The following is a 16,549-nucleotide window of genomic DNA, read 5'->3' as shown; positions in this document are numbered from 1 at the left end:
ATCGTTACTGGGAGCTGATGGGGACATTGCAATGAAAATACTAACAAAGTTTTTCATCTTTACGTAAGTGAAGACATATGGGTCATAGAGCACTGCATACTCACTCCAGTAGTAGACCCAGGCACCTGTTTGATGCCCATGGAGAATATTTACAGCCACATCGGCTATCCTTTCTCTTGCAGTCGTTGGACCCCAATGTGGATCAAATGTGGCATACTCAGTAGCTAGATGAGCAGGGAGAAACCTTTGACGTAGCACGTTGTTGGTATTTCTTGCCAACAGTTCAAAGAATTCATTACCAACAGGGCACAAAACAATGTCTCAGGTGCATCACAGTTCAGAGTACACTTTGGACCTGGTGTTTCTGTGTATAATTTAACATTCAGCTGGGGTAAGGCGTGAGGTCAAAATACAAACGCTTTTGAAAGTGTTCAACGCTTTATATTGCCGCTAAGGCTTACCGACGGCCAACATTGAACAGACAAACACTTTAGCGGGGCTGGCCAAACCGTTTGCGGTCAAGTGCACCATGCACTCTGTAGCTTCCAGTAAACAATGGACAGCTTATCACATTACCGCATCATAGACTTCTGGGGTCTGGTGGATGAGTCATGACAATAGCTCTTTACTTCGCAGTTCCGCAGTAGGATTTAGATTGGCAGACTGTTTTAACTTCCTGATAAAACGTGTATGGAGTACTTTTGTGACAAATGAAGTGTCGATACCCTGTAATCTTGGTATTTTGTCTGGGTATCATGAGTCAAATACACACCTAAATGTATTCCTGCAGAATCGATTATACTCACTTGAAATAGCATTTACCTGAATCGTACATGACATAGTTTTCTGTTCATTAATGTGTAGTTATAGATAAAACCTCTTTGCGTGTGTGCAAGCTGGGACTCAGCATTACGCACTCACAGGTTTTCATGTGTAGGATCGAGGAAACACGTACGTGAACTACGCACTTTCACTTTGTGGCGGCACCTGCACGATTTCAAGGATACATGCTTTTTCTTCAAGTCAATCATGCGTGCACATTGCATTTTGTTTTGTAGGGTTCTGTTGTACTGTTTTTATACTTTGTGGCTGCACAAAATTCATGTTGGAAAACAAACAAGCCCGGTTTTATACTAATTTCTGTTGCTTGACTTCACCTATTAAACTTAATTCACAGTAAACAAAAAACATGAACATAATTTAACCTGGTGCTGCAGGAGAATCGCCAAACCGAACCAGAAATCATCAAACAAGGCACTTGCGAACTGTTAACCAAACTGCTCAGTTCGGATGTTCGGCTTTAATATGGCATTTTATTGAGGCACGTGGGAGTACATAATAGAAAACTTAATAAAAAACAAACATAACGAAAAATTGATAACGAGTTGTATGGCGCGCTCCACATGTGCGTGAACATACTGAAACTTACAATGGCATCATGAGATGCCTGTAAAAAGCACTTGGTGAGAATCACTCAAAACTAAACCAAGAATATGCAACGTACAGCACTGTTGCTGCATAACAATTCTAAATTCTCACTACATTCAATCGTGCTCGTGCATATTCAGATTTAGTATAATATTTGCCAATCTCTGATAGCCGCGCCATTACATTCCATTTTAGGCTAATGACGTTCCATATTAGGCCAAAGATGTCATAAATGGCCGTGCAAAATGAATTTTGATTGGATGCTGATCACAGTCGGATTCGTGCTAGATCAAAGGCATCTCCAGAGGGAAATTTTGCCAAGCGGTTTGGTGCATGCAGCGCTTCACTGCAGCGCACGAGAAGATTTTTGTTCGCGTGGTGGCCCAACTTGCCTTTCATTTGAACGTGAAGGGTTTGATTATAGTGGGAATGTGTTGTAATGGCATTTTGCCAGATCCCAAATAACAAAATGCTGTTATCCCTCCGGAAGAGGCTATTGGAAATCGCCCCTTGATCACGTGGGCACCGTCCTTGGAAGGTTCCTCTTCATGCAGATATGCAACGAAAGGGATATTTTCGTAGTTCAATCTATTTCACAAAAATAACCAAAACACAATTTTCTCAAGATCTAATTTGATCTTGTTTTCTGTACTTAAGGAGGAAAGTCCTATTTGAGCATGCTGTTTTTTTCTATTTGCACATATCTTACGATTGTTTTGTTGAGTCAAGCGTGGCCCGAACACAACCGCTTCTGGCAGGCAAAACACGGTCAGAAACTGCCACACCAGAATGATTAGTCGGCCATCCATGACCGTGACCATGACCAAATAAATAAGATATCATTGGAAAGAGGAGATACATGTAAGTTGCGTTAAGGTGCTACTTCTCACTTTGGTGTAAAGCTAACACAATTTTTACAAACTTGAACAGAAATCTTGCTGCTCTTTTTTATACACACTGTATAGGCCTGTGCGGCACGTTTGAGCGAGCTCTTCGATGTTTCAGTGTGCTTTGTACATGTGTAGGGGTGTATGTCCGAATTCCAACCGAACCACAGTTCGGCAAAAGATTTCCAAACTGTGTCCAAACCGAACCTTGACACTTACTTGCACCACTATTCGATACGCAGTTTGACTTTTTTATTACCTTCAAAGAATATTGGTGCACCTGACTGAAGTTCAAAATAAATTCATATTGTGTCAATGTGCATACTTTTCTTCAGAGACGATGGATCAGGCGTTAAAATAGGTAACCGTGTTTAGCAATTCCTGGCACTCCCAGATAAACTTCTTTATTTCCCAGTCTAAAAAACGCTTAATTAAAGATGAACATAAGTCTTATGGTGATGTTTTTTTGTCATGAATTGCTAGAACAATGTCTGTAGCCTAGAATGCAGTTGATTTTGCATCTCTGTCACAAGGTGTTAACTAGTAATCCTTACGGCCAGCCAAGGAGAGCTGACCGGGGCCCACTGGAGTTCTCCTTGATTGGGATCTTTTGCTCACAACTAGGGCTATGTAAGCCACAAACTCCATTGTTGTCAAGGTTGCCCATGCAGCTAGACAGTCCAGGGAAGATGGTTCTTTTCAAACCGTTGAACTATCCCAAGCCAAGCAACAAACAGAATTATTAAAAGGGGGATTAACACCAACCGTTGAACTGTTTCTAAACCGTCTGTATTTTGACCTCACGCCTAAAGTAGCAGACCATCCTTGATGAGGAACTGCACCATGTGTACCATGTGCGGCTTTAGTATCCCTACCTTGTGTAGCCCCAGCACCCCTAGATTTACTGCCTCTCACGTCACGCCTTCCTATCATGCTACATAATGAATTGTTTGATGGCTTTGGTTTGAGTCATCATATTGCAAAGACTGCCATCCTCATTATAGGCAGGAGACCTATGGAAAGCGAGATTTTTCAGCTGCTGCACTCGGATATGGAATGGCATCCCCCCCTTCAGTTCATGAAGCCTCAAATCAAGTGAAAGACTACAGTCCCCAAAATAAAAGCAAACACAAAATATCTGCCATAACTTCCTGTGCTGCTTTATAATGTTCACATCATGTGTTGTTTTCATCAAGAGTAAGACGTGGTCTGACCACAGCAGTAGCCCAGAGGCTAGGTTCAAAATGCCAAAAATGTTCTCTCTTGTTCTTATTCATCGTATTGAGTTCACACTGACTTGAATTGACTCAAACAAATTACTTGATTTTTTGGACCCAACAGCTGGACTCAAGTCACACAAATCAGTGACTCATTACAACTCTGAAAATCTTTGCCACTCATCAATTGCTAATGCACATGGCCTTTTATTTGTTCCTTCATATTTGCTTGGGCATAATGTTTGGTAAGGATGGTCAATATTTTGTTGTCTGTTTAAATAGTTTCGAAGGGAAACTGGGCTTTAATTGTATGACATGCTTCCAACTGTAACAGAAAATCCACAAAAATACAAGAAAGAATGGGCTGAATTTATTATCTTTCAATGTACCTCTTGAAGTAGGACAACATTTAGTGGAGATGGGTCATCTTTCAAGATCTTGGCAGTGCCCTCATAATCGATGTCAGGTGGGATTTTCTCCAGAACATCAGCAGCCAGCTTCTGAACCTACAGAGGAATACAACAGATCAGTCCAACATTTTCAGCACATGTTCCACACCTCTGAGAGAAAATTAACTCCATTTGCACTTGCAATCTGGATGTTCCTTGGTATGTGCACTGTTTAGCAGGGTTGGCAATTTTTTTTATAAAAAAAAAGGATATTTAATTCAAATCTGATTTTTAATCGAAAAATTAGACCTTTTGGATTTTTATAAAAAGCTGAGACAAGGCAGCTCAATAATCCATCCAAAAGCAAGCAAAGTAGCTGCAAGGGCATCTTTTATGTATCTCGTTTATTACAAAATTAAACAACTTTGAAATCAAATTAAGAAATATTAAAAAGTAATTAAACTAAAATCATAAACCACCCTAAATATTGTGTAAGCACAGAGACAGGTACAGTCCATATACCAAGGATAAAGTGCGTACCGGGTTTCAAACAAAACTCTTAGTTTTGACCAAACTAGAGTTGACAAAAATTTGTTAAGAGGGTACTCATCCAATGACTAATGAGTGAGAAACACGCCATCAACCATGAGTACATATTTTACATGCTTTATGTACAAAATGCTGGTATTTTACCGAGCCCCACACACAGGGCTGTGGATTTCTCTCTTTTGAAACTTGTCTCTCTCTGTGGCCATCACAGCCCTACTTCAAGGCAAGACTTTAATGTCTGAAATCCAAACTGCAGGATTGTCACAAACTTTGAATCCTAACATCTTCTGAAATAAGTATGACTCAACAATTTTACTTACACTGTCCTATTCCTCAGAGTTTGGACTTTCATATGAGCACCCTAAAGCTTTCCAAACCGTATTTTCTGATGTATGGTGCCTAGAAAAACCCGGCCTGTTGTGTTAATATGCTGACCGTGTATGTCACCATTTTGAAAATAATGCCTACTAATGAAGGCAATGCTTCGTGTGTCAGATTTCAAGGCACCTGACAGGATGCTCGGGTTATAGGTTGTACCATACAAATCTGGTTCCTGTCACCTTGAGAGTCTGTGCTTGCACGAGAGGTGAACAGGGTACCGGTGAAATTTGAATAACACCCGTGCACTCGCACCTCATTCGTGTATACTCGTACATGTAATGTACTGTACATGTACGTTGTACGAGAATAAATGTACATGTGACCATGCTCCACACATGTTCCCTGGGCGTACTGTACAATAGCAAAGCGTTCATACAACTCATTACTTATCAACACAGTGACAATATGAATTATGCATTTACAATGCCTGTCAGGGGTCTTGACTTCCAACGCACAGGGTTTAACAGATTCTTTTGGGGGGTACCCCTTCTTTAACTTTGCCTTCTTCTGCTACTATGTATTGTATAAAAGAAAATTGTGGTCTAACGTTTCAAAATTCAATTTACAAACAAGAATTCATATATCCATACTTTCTGTAAACAATCTGTACAAGTTGGCAGCTATGATGGTTTTGCCAAAGAGCCCACAAGACATTTTATTTTAACTATGAATGGTTGGTAATATTGCAATCTTAAAGAAAGTCATCTTAAAGTGATGAGCTGTTGTTAAGTAGCTGTGTATACCTTACTCTCTCTGCTCTCCCCTTGTTTGACAGAGATTTGAGGCTGTAATGAAAGCAATGTGTCAAACAACAGTCTTGTCTCAGTGATCTGACTGGCAATGTCTGCATTAGGATGTTGTCCGAAGCTTTCTGGGTGATCTACACCTGGAAGCATGCTGATATACTCCTGGTTGGGGAAAAAAAAAATCACAATTTCTATTCTTTCTAATTCTTTAATGCAGAATAGCCAAGAAGTGACAGGTAGAACAACAATGACAATGACTGTTTCATTATTTTGAGGCAAACGCAACCACATGCATGAATGCTGTGCTTGCTCGAATGTAACTGTGAAGAGGTCAGACAGTGAGAGCAACTTGGAATTGCTTTTCCATTGACAACGTTGATCAACTGATCAACACTGATGAAGTTGAACTGTCCCAGAGTAAGGTCCTGACGAATTTCAGGCAGATAGCCTTGGTCATTTGCTGAAAATGACATCTTACTATACCCATTTTTTTCCATGCTATTAAGCCCCTTATTACGGCTGGAAGGTCAAGAAACTCTTGAGGACAAGAGTCGTATTATGACATCATCATATTGCCAGATTTGTTTGCTGTCCTGATTGACACATTTCTTTTCCCCTGAGAATTCTCATAGAGGAACCGAACTCCCAGAATGATGATTTTTTAATAAATGGAAAGAGAAGCTGTCACATTAGACATGATATCACTAACAACAACCAAACAACAAATTCCCTATTAAATAACCATTTCATGTCAAAGTAATGTGATTGATCTTTAACTTTATGAAATAAAATTTCAATACATTTTTAAAAACATTTTTGACTACGTAGCTGGTATGTGGCTTTTTGAACTTTAATCTTTTAGATGTAAATAATACTAAAAAAAGGAAATTCTTACCTTCTTCTTTAGCAGGTTGGCATTACCATTTCTTAAAAGACCAAATAACATGTTCAAAGTAACCATCCCAAACTTTGATAGTTTACGGTACATAATTCTAAAATGAATGCTAACGCCCACCCAATCCAAGAACAGCCAAAGCTGAGTTTGAGAGTTGAGTGCAGGCCATACCTTATAAGCTTGTAATGGTCCATCTTTGGGAACATAGTATGTTTGCAGTGAAGAAAGCCTAAATCAGATACAAAGACAAAATCAAACACAGAGTTTAAATCTTTTGCTAGTAACAGATACTGTAGTATTATTCTCAGACTTGAATGAATGAAAAGAAACCCACAAGTTTTACTCATACCACATTTGTTTTCTGTCTGGTTCCAAAATGCATTAACAAGGGGTACACCAGACCCCTGCGCTCACCAGTCCCAGCCATGATATAGGGCACATCAGACCCACCATATACATGCACATTCACTCCAGATACATGTAGGGCACACCGGGCCCACTCTGTATGCTCCAGGGCATACCAGACGATAAAATGGGGGCTTACACAAGACCTTGTCATACGTGTATAAATCTCAGCAATGATCCTCATGCTAGAACACACCGGACCATGCACACCTAAAGTGTTAGAACCAGGGCACAGATCCTGCCCAATTTGAAATTTCATTATAACAGCAATAGGAACCTGTAATGAAAACACCAACATCAACGTGTTACAACATCAAGGTGCAAAGAGTTCCCCAACTTAATACTGAGAGCAACGGGAGGAAAGGCCCACAGTGAACCTCCAGAACACCATTATGGTACCTCTTCACAAAGTGAAATTTCTGACAAACTTGCTACCATGGACTAGTTCTAAGATAATTGACGTAACTGTACTGACCATTACAATAGAATATCCAGCAAAAACTGAAGCTGTGCCCGTCACATTCCCGCTAAAAATGTCTACCCCCCGACTCAACCGATGGTAGGAACAATCGGATTCCTAATGAACATCAAGGGGAACACAGTTTATTGAATTGAAATAGCAGTACCATCTGTCATCCACTACATCTGCTTATTTACAAAGAAACTAAACATTAACCACTTGCTGCCGGGAGACCTGTTTTTGAGCACATAGGCTTTATACACGGAGCCAGTGAACCCCGAAATCAGACAAAAGGAACTGAGCCTTGTAACAAAAGATTGTACTCGGAACAAAGACCAGGCTGCTGAGCATTACCGACATTTTTCTGATAGCGGAGATAATCCAGTCTTGTTTTGAAACACTATACCACGGTTTAGGGCATTTAGAGTGAGTGGATTACCACCAGGGACAAAAGTGCTCCACCACCGCAGCGATGAGCCACACAGCACCGCTGCACGCTGATCTGACCCCTATTGAAAAGAGGTCAGCAGCGCACTGCATCAGGTTCATTAACAAAAGAAAGTTACATAACACTGCACAACCTGGGCGCTTTTTACAAGGCTGCAGGCCTGGCTGAAATACTCGGGCGTAAATAGATTTTGTCTGTCAGGCTAGAGTGGCCACCAGACAGTAATTTGTGTGGGTGTACTGTCCATTAAATGAAATGATTAGTTTTTGAAGAATTTGGAAAACTGAAAATTTTGAAAATCTCCAGTATATGTGCACTGCATTTTTCAAACCACCCAGCAGCAAGTATTTAAAGAACTGGAGGCCAATTTTGTTATTGAATCCTTTGTATAAATTAGCTTCTGGTTGTATTTCAGAGACACTCAAAACTTGCCTTTCCACAATTATCCCTGAAAATCAAAAAGGTTTTTTGCAGGGATGCTACATTGAGGAAAATATTCACGTGATGTATGATTTGCTTAATTATACAGAGAACAATAATGTTCCTGGTGTTTTGGGGTTAACTGATTTTGAGAAAGCATTTGATTCAGTCTCACATGAATTTCTTTGTGAAGTCTTGGATCTCTTTAATTTAGGACCCTCTATTCAGGACTGATTTAAAGTTCTTTACAGTGGTGCAACTGCCTCAGTATGAGTAAATGGGTTTTTATCAGAATTGTTTAAGATAGAATGCGGTTGTCGTCAAGGTGACGGTTTGAGCCCATTTTTGTTTCTTCTATGTGCTGAAATAATTGGTATGCTTGTTCATAATGACAACATTCCTAAGGCCATCAGTAGAGGATAATGAGTACAGGATTTTGCGGTACGCTGATGATACAGTATTCTTCTTGGATGGTACAGAGCAGTCTTTTAAGAGAGCTTTTCAGATTTTGGGTGACTTTGGTAATGCTCCTGGTCTCAGAGTGAACATTGACAAAACTTATGCTGTGTGGATTGGTGGTAATAAGGGACATCAAAAACACCTCTGTGAGCATATTAATGTTCATTGGGTTGGTCCAGAGGATAGTTTTAAAACCCTGAGCATTGATTTTACTTTCATTCTTTATGACTATCATAAATTATAGCAGAGTGCTTGAAGCCACTGCTACCTTAATAGATCAATGGTCTCAGAGAAATTTAAAGGTTCTTGGTAGAGTCACAGTTAAATCACTTGTTAAATCCTATCCAAATTTGCTTTTTATGATTTTTGGTTCTTCTAGATCTGCCCCAAAATATTAGGAATTTAAATGCTATGCTGTACAAATTTATATGGAGGGGGGTCTACAGAGTTGCTAGGAATCACATGATTCAAGATTATAAACATGGTGGTGTCAAGATGGTCGATTTAAGTTTATTCATTGAAGCTCTTAAGTGTACGTTAATCCGTAGACTGCTGAATAGTTTTACTCTAATTCCTTTTAATTTGCAGTTTACGCTGGTTAAAAAGGGCTCTACTTGTCTGTATCCTTTTCTTACCTCTGCATTGAAGGTTATCCGTAGGTTTATTGATAGATGGGAAATGAAGCTAGCTTGTAATCTTCCTGTTACTGAATGGTTGGATCTATGCAGTTTGCCTTTTCAGTTAACATGTGATACTAAATTGCAATAGTTTCAATATAGACTTACAGAATCTTGGCAGTTAACTCTTATTTGTTCAAAATTGGTAAAAGAGATAATGGCTTGTGTTCTTGTCAAGCTGAGAGTAAATTGATTTTAAATGATTAAAATAAAATAACGATGAAAAACAAACAAGGGGCAATACACACAACACTTTCAACAAAAAAACACGTAATGTAATGGATTTGCACCAATTGATACTTATTATTACTATTGTTATTATCATTACTGTGAAATAAAAAATTAATCAAAAAGCAAAATGATCATAACGCTTTGCTTTAGATGATGTAAAGTACAATTATGAAAATCAACTATTTACAAGAATAAAGTGTTTACAAACACAATTACCCTGCCAAGCCCACGCTTAAACCCATAACTTTAATTGTTTGAACACAAAAGATTTATCTTAAGTGTTTTAGCCATTGTGACCTTTACCTTTGACCTTTCAGGCTTAACTATTAAAAGTCATATTTGAAGTTCATACATAGGTATTTCTCAAGTTATTGTGTTCACCAGTGTTGTAGTCGAGACATGAGAGTCTGAGACCACAAGGACTGAGACCAAGAACGAGACCAGAAGGACAGAGACCAACACTGAGACCAAGAGGACCGAGACCAGGACTGAGACCAGGAGGACTGAGACCAAGATTGAGACCAGGAGGGCTGGGACCGAGACCAGGAGAACCGAGACCAAGACTGAGACCAGGAGGACCGAGACCAAGACTGAGACCAGGAGGACTGAGACCAAGACTGAAACCAGGAGGACTGAGACCAAGCATGTGACAAGGGGGACCGAGACCAAGAGGACCGAGATCAAGACTGAGACCAGGAGGACCTAGACCAGGAGGACCAAGACTGAGACCAGGAGGACCGAGATCAAGACTGGGACCAGGAGGACTGAGACCAAGACTGTGACAAGGAGGACCAAGACCAGGAGGACTGAGACCAAGACCGTGACCAGGAGGACCAAGATTAAGACTGAGACCAGGACTGAGACCGAGACCAGGAGGACCGAGACCCAGATTGACACCAGGAGGACTGAGACCAAGCCTGTGACAAGGGGGACTGAGACCAAGAGAACCAAGATCAAGACTGAGACCAGAAGGACCAAGACCAGGAGAACCGAGACCAAGACTGAGACCAGAAGGGCCAAGATCAAGACTGAGACCAGGAGGACTGAGATCAAGACTGAGACCAGGAGGACTGAGACCAAGCCAGTGACAAGGAGGAACGAGACCAAGACTGAGACCAGGAGGACTGAGACCAAGACTGTGACCAGGAGGACTGAGATCAAGACTGAGACCAGGAGGACTGAGACCGAGACCAAGACTGAGACCAGGAGGACCGAGATCAAGACTGGGACCAGGAGGACTGAGACCAAGACTGTGACCAGGAGGACCGAGATCAAGACTGAGACCAGGAGGACTGAGACCGAGACCAAGACTGAGACCAGGAGGACTGAGACCGAGACTGAGACCAGGAGGACTGAGACCAAGCCAGTGACAAGGAGGAACGAGACCAAGACTGAGACCAGGAGGACTGAGACCAAGACTGTGACCAGGAGGACCGAGATCAAGACTGAGACCAGGAGGACTGAGACCGAGACCAAGACTGAGACCAGGAGGACTGAGACCAAGCCAGTGACAAGGAGGACTGAGACCAAGACTGAGACCAGGAGGACTGAGACCAAGACTGAGACCAGGAGGACTGAGACCGAGACTGAGACCAGGAGGACTGAGACCAAGCCAGAGACAAGGAGGACTGAGACCAAGACTGAGACCAGGAGGACTGAGACCGAGACTGAGACCAGGAGGACTGAGACCAAGCCAGTGACAAGGAGGACTGAGACCAAGACTGAGACCAGGAGGACTGAGACCAAGACTGAGACCAGGAGGACTGAGACCGAGACTGAGACCAGGAGGACTGAGACCAAGACTGTGACCAGGAGGACCGAGATCAAGACTGAGACCAGGAGGACTGAGACCGAGATCAAGACTGAGACCAGGAGGACTGAGACCAAGCCAGTGACAAGGAGGAACGAGACCAAGACTGAGACCAGGAGGACCGAGATCAAGACTGAGACCAGGAGGACTGAGACCGAGACCAGGAGGACCGAGACCAAGACTGAGACCAGGAGGACCGAGACCAAGACTGAGACCAGGAGGACTAAGACCAGGAGGACTGAGACCAGGAGGACTGAGACCAAGACCTTAAGGTTCAAGACCAAGACCAAGACCTGACAATCTGAGGCCGAGACCAAGACCTTTGGTCCTTGTGTTTAAATTTCATTATTCAAATATGTGCAGAACCTAAACAAACTGAATCTAACAGCACAATGGTTACTACATGTACATATCCAATAGTCCAGTTTTAAGGAAGCAATTTATTAAATTCTTGTCTTGCTCGTATGCATTTGCTGGTGAATGCAGAGTGAGTTCCCCATCTTTCTGAAATCTTTGTTGCACTACTAGGGGGACAGAAATAGAATACTGTAGAGTCTTTTATATTCCCTGCTTTTGCATCAAAATACTTGGTTGACTGATGGATACATTGTGTAGTATGTGCCACAACATTTGTACTTGCTTGCAGTGCTTATGATGATTGTACAGTCATACTTTGCACATGCAAACTGGTAAATCCGAGGGTGAAAACATGAAGTACATAATGTTAGCTCTGCTTTCCTAATGTTAATGCAAGGGCATTGATTTTGATTCCATTCGAGATGATTGCAACTATGATCAGCAACAACTCAGTGAATTAGGTGGTGCATAATATGGTGTTGATCTGTTTTTTGACCTGGCTCGACGCGAGACCAGGGAGAATATTGAGAACTCCAATATCCGAGACTGAGATCAAGACCCAAGACTACTGGGTATCGAAACCAAGATAGCCAAAAACCAGTCTTGAGGCCGGTCTCAAGACCTAGGCCGGCCTAGAGACCTACAACAAAGGTATTGACAAGACTTTTATTGTTTCAGTCACTTTGACCCTGACCTTTTAGATCCTACCAGGTAGGATCGTCAAGAGCAAGCCACAAGCCAATTGAAGTTGAAGTTCTTACGTTATCATACTAACAAGATTTCTACTCTTTGAAGGAAGACTGTCTTTATCAGACCCAAATTGCAAAATTTACTTAGATCGTCACTAAATTGGTTAAGCATGAATAAAGAACAAAAAATGAAATATAAATCACAGTATTGTTTTCTAGGCAATTCTGATTTTGTGGACGTGGCCATTAACAAGTGGTCATGTGATCAGAATCTCATAGGCTGGCGCTTCACTAATCCTGTAACAATGACCTAAGTATATTTTGCTATTTGGGCCTGATAGACAGTCTTCCTTTTAACCTATTGTGAAACTGACATTTGGACCTCAAATGCAACAAGCTTACAAGCATTATAATAACTGTACACTTTACACTGACCTGCAGTATTGCGATAGATGAAAAAACTACTGACCAGCCCTACATGTAGTTTTTGCCATGATCTCACTCAACTTAAATTTGTTCCCAATGAATATCTTCTGTACCCTCCCCCGCTTAAATGTACTGTATGCTGTACACTGAAAACTTTGAGAATCTTCCCATCAAACAAGCTTCAATGCAAGTACACAATTATCTTGTACTGTCTTGTTGAGAACACTTGTAAAGACCCTGCCTGTGTTTTGTGTGATGTGGTGACAATGCAGCTTTGGCCAATGGTATGAAAGTTCACAAGTTTTGCTCAGCATGGTTCTGGTACAGGTGCTGTCAACATAGCACACTGCTGGCAAACAGAAGCTGTGCTGCGCCGCCACTGCCCAGCTGTTTTGCGATGAGAAATAGAAATTTTCTGTTTGATCTTTTCCCTTCTGCCTTCACCACTATAATTTTATTTGACAAATAATGGAGTGAGAGTATACCACAAATGTATGCTGAGGCATGCAGCAGGGAGAATTCAGAAGTGCAATCACACTTGGGGAAGCTTTTAGGTGTGCGGTGGTGTGCAGGTGCAATCGCATGCCTCAAAACAGAGGGTCCATTTTAATATGTCTTTTATTGAGAGGAAGTCCTCTCAACAATTGAAAATAACTACTCAAGATGGAATCTATCATAAGCGACTTGATGGCAAAACATGCCATCTTACCCAAGCAAAGACTGATACTTTAGAGATGATGAACTTACTTGTAAAAAGGTGCTGCAAGTGTTGCTTCACAGAAGTACTCATTGATGTAAGTGATGAGTAAGCGCCTGTCAAAGTCATCAGTAATGTGACCTCCATAGTTAACCCCTGCAATCAGGTACTTGAGGGCATCCCATGGTGTCTCATCGTACTCATCAAGGTAGATACTCAAAAGATTTTCAGACACCTTGACAATAACAAGAAAATAATGTAACAATTCGGGGGGAGAGACACACAAATCTCACATACTGATATCGACAACAATTCACATGTATACAATTTATATAGTCTTTACAGCCTGATTGTGAAGCTACTCTGTACTATAGTACTGGTCTTGACTTAGCAGGGTGAAGTGAATTTCACAGACATTGACTTGCTTATAATAAAGTAGCCTTGCAATGGTGCCCTGTCAACAATTGGTGTGGTTTTGTTTTCCACATGAAATATTATGGCATCCACATTTTTACTTTTGCTTGGGGCCATTGGTTGATTGGCCCCAATTTGTGGATTATCAACCAGCCAAAACCAGTTGTGTACACAATATAAAGAGGGATGATACTGTGAATTCTATGTGAGCAACTATATATGCGTTTGACGCTGAGCACGCTGAGTATGCGTAACTAATTTGCTCTGGCATTTATTGTCTTTGCATACAAACAAAAAGCGTGCAAGAACCCGCTTGTAACAACATCTTTCTTTCGCATATTGGGGGTGTACTTCAGCTCAGGGCGGATTCAGTACATGTTGTAGGGTCCACTGAAGGTACATTTATTATTGTGTGTCGTCAATCAATTAATTTTGTATGTACCATAGTGTTGGCTAAATGGATGTACACTTTTCAAAATGGAGACAGATAGAATACAATTTTCGGCAGACCATGCCATTGAAAAACTGGGAGTAAATTTGAACAACTACACGTTTTAAGTAGCATCAAAGGATATGTTCATCAAATTGCTAACAGAATTTGGAAAGTCTGTGAGTTTTGTACTTGGCTCTTTTATGTACCAACCTACAAAAGACGGTATGACTACACAAGTCATTGCTTCAACATTTGTTGTACTCTATGTTGTGCAGCGTTACAAAAATTATTATCGGGCATAAACATAGAGCTATATATAAAACCTAGAGCACTGACTCATAAAGAAAGTGCTGGGCACATCCATATTTTTGCACAAACCTATGGAAAACTTGAATGTTTGTACACCTTTTGTATGGCTATTTGCGTATCTGTGTCTGTATTCTAAACAATATGTTAACAAAGCTGATACGCAAAATAACCTGAATGCACAATCAGTAAATGAGCGTTTCATTTTGGTCTATGCCAAAAAACATGTATACGCATGTGAAGCACATGAATTTGGCTGTGTTGTCTTTTGAATCTGTGCAATGGCCTTTATCACTGCAGAATGCACTTGCATTAAGCATAGAAGACCAGTCTTTAGTCTATAATAAAACAAGTATCACGAACTTCTTACCTCAAAGTCAGAGTCATTGAAGCCATACATGATGTTCCATCCAAGCATTTGGAATTTACGTCTTTCCAGGAGAACCGAATGGAAAAAGCATAAAGCAAACAACAGCTTTTTGTACTTCTCTGGCTTTTGGCACCGTGCAAACTGCTGCTCTGTTACCAGATGATACAAACGCTTCATGTTGGCTTTAAGCCCCTATAATAAAAGAAATGCATAATTTACATGTATGCTGTGTTGAAATTAAATGGTCTTGCTTGTTATTATTTTATTCAAATTACTCTATTTCATTTGACACATATCAATTACACCACAGGACACAGATTAGGTCTTCAGGCAGAGCAAATGTCCTTCAGACAGTTTGCTGTGCGAACATTATGTCCAACTGTTAATGGAGCTGGATAAGCCTGATTAGCAGGTGGGAAAATCATGCAACCTATAAATTTGTAACAAAGATCAACATTCAACAACTCCCCTAAATTCTATTGGGGAAGCCTTGAGTTTCAATAAAATAATTGCTTACTTAAAACATGGTTGAAAATGAGTTTTTGGAATAACAATGCCAAATACAAAGAATTGTTCTTGAGAAGATTACACTGCAACCCGAGATTGATTCTTGAATGGAAAACAACAGTAAACCATGCAATGTTCAGAGAGTCCCACTTTGTTTCTGTACAGTTTCTCTGCGAGTCTGAGACAGGTATTAAAGCCGTAAGTGCATATCTAAACAGACTACTGCTATGCATTTTTATATGTTCCAAATGTCATATCCCACACCACAACGGTCAACAGTCAACAATTGTTGGGTATTGCACGACTGTATAAAACCCTGCAAAATGTGCTATTCTAACGTAACACTCCGCACCACTTTTATGTTAAAGCAAAATGTACAACTGCAAAGTTTGCTGTAAATTCAATGGTGGCACGTTTGCACATATAGGCCCCCATAACATAGTTACTGTGTGTCAAGTTTCCTTGAAATAAATTTGTTGTGAACACAGAAAAATGTAGTGTGTCTGTGTCCCATATACCCTGAGGCCAATGGGACACAGATGCACTACATTTTTCTGTGTTCCACTTGCACTTGTGTAATAACGAATACAAGTATACAGATACCTTCAGTGTAATATTATATTTTACAGTTTCTTTACAACCTGGTTTAATTATACTAAAAAAACTGTCAACAGAATTGATTTTCATCTGAATTCCTGCCCCACAATAAGTGTGGGTTGGGTCTACTAGAGAATACCCACCCAAACAGTCACTACATATGCAAATTTTCCGTGTGCTTATTATTTATTCGCTGAAAAGATTTGATCACCTGTAGTGCACCCTGACCTCCCACAACGCAATGCGGCTTTACCACCATGATCGCCCCTCTTTTTAAAAGTGATTCAAAGGTCAGAGCTAGAGCGAGGAGGATGGGCAGGAGAGTAGGTATTCTCTAGTTGACCAGACCCA

General features: G+C 40.8%; 2 protein-coding genes across 2 annotated transcripts in view; both read right to left on the bottom strand.

Moving 5' to 3' along the window:
• Positions 1-16,549, bottom strand: part of LOC110980179 (dynein axonemal heavy chain 2-like) — a 281,550-nt gene that overhangs the window by 10,605 nt on the left and 254,396 nt on the right. The window contains 5 exon segments of the mRNA XM_022236585.2: positions 3,922-4,038; positions 5,595-5,759; positions 6,664-6,721; positions 13,622-13,806; positions 15,095-15,286. Coding sequence (XP_022092277.2) covers positions 3,922-4,038; positions 5,595-5,759; positions 6,664-6,721; positions 13,622-13,806; positions 15,095-15,286 — 717 coding nt within the window.
• Positions 10,181-13,578, bottom strand: LOC147797154 (uncharacterized). Its single transcript, XM_087144301.1, has 2 exons — positions 13,533-13,578; positions 10,181-11,730 (listed from the first exon to the last, which is right to left on the bottom strand). Exons 1-2 carry the CDS (start codon positions 13,576-13,578, stop codon positions 10,295-10,297), a joined length of 1,482 nt encoding a protein of 493 aa, XP_087000427.1. The 3' UTR covers positions 10,181-10,294.

The sequence above is a fragment of the Acanthaster planci genome, linkage group LG12 (assembly GCF_054643075.1).
Source record: "Acanthaster planci isolate LZ-2023a linkage group LG12, COTS_SCS, whole genome shotgun sequence".
Taxonomy (NCBI): Eukaryota; Metazoa; Echinodermata; class Asteroidea; order Valvatida; family Acanthasteridae; genus Acanthaster; species Acanthaster planci.
This window is presented reverse-complemented; position numbering and strand designations above follow the sequence as displayed.

Excerpts from the sequence above, each read along its gene's own strand:
- LOC147797154 (XM_087144301.1), bottom strand. The coding sequence starts at position 13,578 with ATGGCATGTTTTGCCATCAAGTCGCTTATGATAGATTCCATCTTGA. Across the intron at positions 11,731-13,532 it reads TATGATAGATTCCATCTTGA|GACCAAAGGTCTTGGTCTCG; the intron begins GTAGTTATTTTC and ends TTTAAACACAAG.